Source organism: Cynocephalus volans, chromosome 3, assembly GCF_027409185.1.
Source record: "Cynocephalus volans isolate mCynVol1 chromosome 3, mCynVol1.pri, whole genome shotgun sequence".
NCBI classification, from domain to species: Eukaryota; Metazoa; Chordata; class Mammalia; order Dermoptera; family Cynocephalidae; genus Cynocephalus; species Cynocephalus volans.
Window position 1 is genome coordinate 109,750,945 of NC_084462.1, and position 7,032 is coordinate 109,757,976.

Below are 7,032 nucleotides of genomic sequence, written 5' to 3' on the forward strand. Positions count from 1 at the left end.
GTGTAGAGATGACTTCAGCCCCAGCACTTACACGCTCAGCAAATTGGGCAAGTCTTAACAGCAGTTTCCTCATCAGTACTATGGGCCTAACCATCTCACCCCTCAGAGCCTGGCAGGATCAAATGGGATCAAATATTTTCAAGGGCTTTTCAACTGCAGAATGCTATTCACGAGGACTGACACTGTTGTTTAACAGGTAGAGCAAGGCCCACTCCTGCTGGGAACGTGGAGCACCTGAGCTTTCTCAGCTGTGGTGAATGAGGTCCAAGGCAGGGAAGACATCTGGAAGTGGCAGGGGTCATGGCAGAAATTTTTATGATCCCTTCCATCTGGAGACACAGTTGCTTTGCAGCTCAGCCCAGACCAGAACCTGATCCCAATTCCTATCCCAGCCTGGAACTTGGCCCCAGCCCCAGTCCCAGCATCAGCCTCAAACCAGAAGGTAAACTCAAATCCAGCCCTAGGTCTGAATTCTACCCCACATGTTGAGGTTTGGCTCCCCATAATAAAGAACAGCAGAGCGGAGAGCAATCAATGAAAGCAGAGAGCGGGGCCGGTGCATCCCAAGTCTCTTCCCTTTCTCTTCTCAAGATACATGGCAGTAGGATCTAGGGTGGCGACAGCAGCTCGACAGCCTACGGGAGCCTCTCCATTCTTTATTCAGTCCCAATAAGTTAAAGGGCAAGGGTGGGGGCAGGGCCCCTTAGGTGAGGATGCTGCTAACTGAAGGCAGCAGTTGGGCCAGGTGCTCCAAGATGCCCACTGTTTGGCACAGCGGGTTACCCTGCAGATTGAGGAGGAGCAGCCGGGGGCAAGAGGCAAGTGGCTGGAGTGCTGCAGGCTGCTGGAGGCCTTGGGCAGGAGTCAAGGAAAGCTCGGCAGGTTCACCCTGATGCATCTGCTCCTGTGCACCCTCGAGAGCTGGGGACTGCTGCCTGGAAGTCTGTTTGAGAGGCATCTCGTGTGTTTCCCTGGAAGGAGTAGGGTTCTTGGCAGGGACTGCAAACACCTACTCACAGGAGCCAGGCAGGAAGTCCATGAAGCAGGCTAGGTGTGGTATCAGAAGGATTGTTGGGGATTGTGGCCAAGTGAAAACCTAGCCTGGTCCAAAGAGGCACCTACTATTCAGCAACGACCAAGGGCAGCCAAGTGGAAACACAGGTGAAAGGTCACTTTAACATCCCATTTTTAAAAGAGGAATTAGAATTCTAGATTTTTTAAAATACGAAACTTCCTTATTTTTAAAAATGGTCTGCAAGAACATTTGTAGGCTGCCTGTTTGTGAACATTGGCTTGAGGAAGTCACTCACACTCTACAAAACTCCACCAGCATAAGTCAATGATAGCCCCATACAGCCCCAGGCTATCATCTCCCTTTGGCTCACACTGCCACAGTCCCTCTCTGTGCCCCACCTCAGGGCAGCACCCACTTTGCTTGCTGTCTGTCCCTCCCCAATTTGGTACTTCACCCTATCCGCTGTCTGAAAGGCACCCAGAAGGATACAGTTGTTGGACAGTGACAATTCCTGCAGCCGGGGCAGATTAGTGACTCCGTCCAGAGACTCTATGACATTGTCACTGGCCTGAAGCACCTGGGGGGCAGGGAGGGCAGGGAGGTACAAGGCAGGGCAAGCAGCTGTCACCCTGGGACTAGTACAAGCAACAGAGGCACCTAAGATGATCAGCTTACAGTGTACAGGGCTCCTGAGTCAGGCTGGGTGGTGGAGGAGAAAGGCAGGTGGTCACCTGCAGGGACAGGGAGGTCCTGGACATCTCTTTATGGATGGGTGGACTTCTGAGGTGGAGGAAGTGGAAAAGGACCACCCAGGACAGCGATGGAGGAATAAATGCTTTACCTCAAGGCAGCGCAGGGCAGCCAAGGCAGGGGGCAGGGCTCGGAGATGATTGTGTGACAGGTCAAGATGGGTGACCAAGAGCAGCTGTTCCAGATGGCAGAGCACTGTCAGATCCTGAAGGGGCAGGGGTAGGGGGAATTCAGCCACAGGTTATTAGGCACCTGCCCTCGCTGCCCCACACAGGCCCTTGGGGACCCCAGCTGAGGACAGCATGAGAGCTGGTGAGAAGATCACCCAACAGCCCGCGGCAGTGCATGTGACAGGTCCAGGACACGGGACAGACACTAGTGCTGGGGGTGATGGCCAGTAGGAGTGGATGGGGAGGAGGCAGCCAAGAGGGTGCAGGGTGGACAAAGACCCTGGCAGGAGTGGGCCTAGGGAGTTTAGGGGTGGGCTGCCATGATGTGACAAAGCTGGTGTGTTGGGAAGACTGACCGAGAGGGATAAAAACAGAGGAAAAGTGGACCCTAGTAAGCTTGTCTGAATTCTCTGGAATTCAGGCTCTATAGACTTTAGGTGCTGGGGCCTACTCCAGGGTGAGAAGCATGGAAGTTGACAGGAGGGTGGGCGAGGGGTCACTCTGAAGGAAGAATAAAGATGTGAACACCCGGTGGAAGGGGCAGTACAAGGAAGCTCTGTTGACTCAGGATTTGAAAATGGGTGACAAGGGGAATGATGGGCCAAGTGACAGAAAGCAAGGTCTGGATGAGGAGTAGGCTGGAAGAAGATGTTGGATTCAACTGTGATTGGGAGGAAATGCCCAGGAAGGCACCTGAGACTGTGGGCAAAGCCAGGGGCGCAGTGAGGCCGGCCAGCAGCGAGGCGCAGGGAAGGCGCACACGGCAGCCGTACCTTGTGAGCCAGGTGCAGCACGCGCACCTCGGCATACTCCATCCTGAGCACGCTGTTCTCCAGCAAGAACTTGCTGCGCAGGTCATCCAGGTACGCTGCCCGCATCGGGTCCACGGCCTGGCGAGGATGGGGCGGGCAGGGTAAGCATGTCAGCTGTGTTCCTCCTGTGCACTGGACTGCCCCCCTGCCTACTCCTGCAGGCCTGACTTGCCTTGAGGGTCTCAAAGTATTGCAGGGTCTCCTTCTCATACAATAGGGGGTCCAGTGCCCGCATCAGCAGGATGATAGTGAGCAGGCACCCTGAAGAGAGGGCGAGGAACAGGAGGCTTTCTCCGGGATCCTCCTCTGCTCCCATCCTCTTGAGACCCTTCCTGCTTTCGTGAAGGGTCACCCTGGAAAGGGGTCTCCTCAGAGGAGCTCTGGGAAGCAGGCTCTCAGGGATTGGGGGCTTACATTTATTCTCAGGTTCCAGCTCCTGCAGCTCCTTACAGGATTTGAGCTCAGACTGTAACACTGTGGACTTCTCCAGTGACAGCTCACACCTGAGAGTGGGCAGGGTGGGGAGGGGATGATGCCCACAACCTGTGGTACTGGTTGTCCCCAGTATCCACTCTGAGACCATATCCCCACGGCCCAAGCCTCCTGTCCCTGTTGCCTGATGCCCAGAGTCTAGGCCCCTCTCCTTGTCCGTGTGCTTCCCTGCTGTCACCTGAACAGCTGCTCATCCGTGGCCGAGTCCCGGCACCAGCCCTCCTGGCAGTCTGAGGGAAAGAGTAGATGGTAGGAGGGGACACCCAGGAAAGAAGAGGAATGGGGAGCTGCTGAAAGGGGTAGAGGCTGCAGGTTACATCACCTTTGAAAATCACACACTCCTTCTGGGCATTGCCTGCTGTCCAAATGACACGAAATGTATGTTGGGGCAACTGGTCGTTGAGGAAGGTGGTGGGCAGGTCACAGAGCTGGGAGCACTGGGTCAAGGAAAAGCCCCGGCCTCACCACTTTTCTGACTGCCCCCCACCAGCCCTACCTCAGGCCCCCATTTCATCCCCACCAGACCTGGGATACCCAGATGTGGCTGGGCTGGTGCCTGCCATCTGGGGTCCTCCACTCCACAATCAGGGGTGACTCATCAACCATGAGTAGCAAGGTCTCTGTCCTGGAGCCCACCTGGCACAGGGGACAAATAGAGACCATCATCCAAACAGTACCAGTCCCACAGTCCCATGGTGCTCTAGAGCAAAAACTGAAGGACTCACGAGGAGGGGCCGAGAGAAGGAGACAGTCAGACAGGCCTCATCCCGGCTCACATGCAGGCAGTGCAGAGCATCCTGGGGGTCAGCTGTGGGGAGACACAGCCACAGGTCCCCTTAAATCTTCTGTTCCTTCCTAGTCCCCAACATCCAGCCTCTTTCCCCATTGCTCACCTCGGCCCAGGAGCCAGCGGTGGTAGAACCAGGCACTCTGATCATTGGGGTCGGTGAAGAAGGCATTCTGCACCAGCTCCAGCTCTGCGGGGCCAGGGAGGCATGGGGCTGTGGTCAGGATGCTGGCAGACTCCTGGCCACCCCAACACTCCACCCTCTTCTTGGAGTACCTCCAGTCCTCAGTGTCACTTATATGGTGGCCTAGCACAGGGGCTGCATGTGTCAGTTTTATCTTCCCCACAAGACACTTAAGCTCTTTGCAGCCAGGGACCAAGTCTTATGTACCCCCAGATCCAGGCACGAAGTAGGTGCTCAATAAACCTGAGTGACAGGGTCATGAACGTGGCCAGGCATCAGAGCTGGAAGAGTGGTGCTGCAGAACCCTCCCCAACACCTCCTGACCCTGCTTACCTTTGAGCAGCACATCCTCAGGGAGGCGCCCCCTTGGTCCAGAGTCTGGCTGGGGATGCAGCTGGGGCAAGAGGCAGGAGCGGTAATGCCAGGAGGAGTAATTGGAGAAGTTTCGGGTGATGAGGCTATCAGTGAAGGCTAGCTCCTCTGCAGGGGGCACAGCTGCCTGTGCAGCCACAAACCGCCGGTAGTCCCAGCAGTGAACTGGAGAGGGGTGACAGCAAATCTCAGAAGCAGGGCAAGAGGAGCTGCCTGGCTGGTACCCCCAGAGTTCTCTCAACAACCCCCTAGAGACACCTTGATGCACTCCACAGAGGATGCATTTGGTTCTGCCATCCCTTTTGACACCAGCTCAGTGGGCCCATCCTCGACATCCCTCCCCACTCTGGGACCTACTGAGGCCCTACTACCAGGACGTGGGGCAGGTAAAGCCTGTATGGACAGAATCTGCAGGCACGTACAGTTCCGCTCATCAACTTCAAGGAAGCGGGCACACAGCTCCAGCTCCCAGGCCCAATTGGGCTCAGGTAGGCGGCCCAGCAGCCAGCAGCGGTGGTGCCAAGTACCATAGGACTTGGGGTTCACCCGCAGGCAGCTCTCCAGGAAGCCCAGTTCTGCTTTCACCAGAGTGGCCAACTCCTCGGGGGACCTGCACCCAGGGAGGAAGAGGGGTCAGGGCCCTTTAACACCCAACCCCAGTTCACCACTAATTTTCTGCACTCAGCTCTCCACTGCCCTCTATGTCCCTTGCTGCATCCACCCCTGGACCCAGGCAGGGCAGAGGAAAGGCCAGGGTGGTCTTCCTGGGACCCTGAATCCATACGCACTTCAGGGCCTCCAGCTGCTGGAGCACCTCTCGTCGGCAGTTCCAGAGAGTGGCAAAATCAGGGTTGGCTCCCAGAATCTGGCTTGTCAGTTCCAGCACTGACTCATCCAGCTCACCAGCCTGGCGCTGAGAAGACAGATAGCAGGGTCAGAGATCATACCATTCTCCTACCACAGAGCTAAATAACATAAATTTAGAACTACCCAATATTCTATGAATCCCATACTGTATGACAGATACTATGAAAAGCACTTTATGGCTTTACAGGTATTCTTTCATTTAATCTTCACAACAGCCTTTTGCAGGAAGTGTAATTATTAGCCAAATTTTACAGATGAGCAAACTGAGGCCCAAAGAAATTCAGTAACTTGCTCAAGGTCACGCAGCTAGTAAATGATAGAACCCAGATTTGATCCAGACACTCTAACTGTAGGGCCCAGTTTTTGCCCTCTGTGGTGTACTATGGGAGCCCCTTGCGGTGGGGGTACTTCTGAGGGCCCCACCTTCTGGAAGACAGCTCGGGTGGCTGACTGATAGAGCTTCAGTTTTTGCTCCCGCTCTAGCCTTTTGGCCTCCGCTTGCTCTTCCGACGTCTTCACCTTCAGGCGCCCGTGCTACAGGGATGAGCGGGTTAGAACAGTGCAGGTTGCCTTGCAGGGGCAGACCGGCAGAACCTCCCATTGCGGAGCCCCAGGTCCGCACGGGACAACCCAAGCACGGCCACGCGGGGCAAGGGTGTGGGCACGAGGAGGTCAAGGGCTGGGGTCATGGTTCTCACCATGGTGCTGGCTCAGGGTTCAGGACAGGGGAGGGGTCCAGTGGTAGCCTCTAAACTCTGAAAAAAGACATATCAATCATGGAGCCCCGCCCCTACTAGCCCCGCCCCCAGCTGTCCCCGGGAAGCCGAACCCGGGCCGGGCGAAGACCCCCGGGGTGTACAGCGGTCCTGAGACAGACACTGCGATTCCAGGTAGAGGCGCCCACCTGGACTGGGATTTTCACCCTTGCAGCCCTTTCTATACCCAGATCCGCCGGGGCTGAAACCCGAGCCAGGGCACTTGGGCGATGGGGACCACTCAGCGCCCGGGAGGGTGCCGCTATCCGCCCGCCGCACGGCTCCCAGGCACCCCCGCCCCCCGCGGGCGGACCCACCTGCGCTAGGAGGAGGCGCGCGGGACGCGGAGTTGCGGCGCCCGCCACAGAGCCCGGGCGCTGGCTAGAGTGGCGCCACGCCCCGACTCACCGAAGCGCAGCGCCCTCTGCAGGCCTGGGAGGGGCCCGTGGCGGAGTAAGTCGCCTCGGGTAGCGCGTGCGCGGGGCCGCTTCCTTGCCCGATGTCCGGAAACGCAAAGTCCCTGTAGCCTTCTGGAGTGTGCGAGTGCGCGTGCGCGGCTGTGGAGTTCGTGTGAAGAGGATTGTGGTTCCTATTCCGGTTAGCTAGTCAAACTGCAATCTGTTGAAGAGGTTTCTCCAGCACCCGGAAACCCACACACTCACTGCTCCACTGACCTGACTCTGACCTCACCGGCTACCTTCTAGTTGTCAAATATAACTGATGGAGTCTCCTGTCCTTATCTTCCCTAACCTCTGCAGCATTTGACGCTACTGATGACTTCTTTATGCTAGAGAGCCCCAACCCGGCTTCTCCTCCTGCACCTTTGCT

At 56.7% G+C, this 7,032-nt stretch overlaps 1 protein-coding gene across 3 annotated transcripts; it reads right to left on the minus strand.

The window, feature by feature from the left end:
* Positions 1–289: 289 nt before the first annotated feature.
* On the minus strand, positions 290–6,581 carry RABGGTA (Rab geranylgeranyltransferase subunit alpha). 3 transcript variants are annotated; one of them, XM_063090373.1, is made up of 17 exons: positions 6,522–6,581; positions 6,148–6,204; positions 5,873–5,983; positions 5,371–5,495; positions 5,005–5,192; positions 4,544–4,747; positions 4,133–4,216; positions 3,965–4,047; positions 3,774–3,875; positions 3,562–3,667; positions 3,418–3,469; positions 3,162–3,250; positions 2,920–3,008; positions 2,709–2,825; positions 1,857–1,970; positions 1,505–1,592; positions 290–844 (listed from the first exon to the last, which is right to left on the minus strand). In XM_063090373.1, the coding sequence occupies exons 2-17, from the start codon at positions 6,148–6,150 to the stop codon at positions 780–782; spliced, it is 1,620 nt and encodes a 539-aa protein (XP_062946443.1). In that variant the 5' UTR covers positions 6,151–6,204; positions 6,522–6,581; the 3' UTR covers positions 290–779. The 3 variants fall into 3 exon arrangements, with proteins under 3 accessions (XP_062946443.1, XP_062946441.1, XP_062946442.1); XM_063090371.1 differs by having other exon boundaries at positions 290–852; XM_063090372.1 differs by lacking the exon at positions 6,522–6,581 and adding an exon at positions 6,354–6,462 and having other exon boundaries at positions 290–852.
* Between the last annotated feature and the right edge of the window lie 451 nt (positions 6,582–7,032).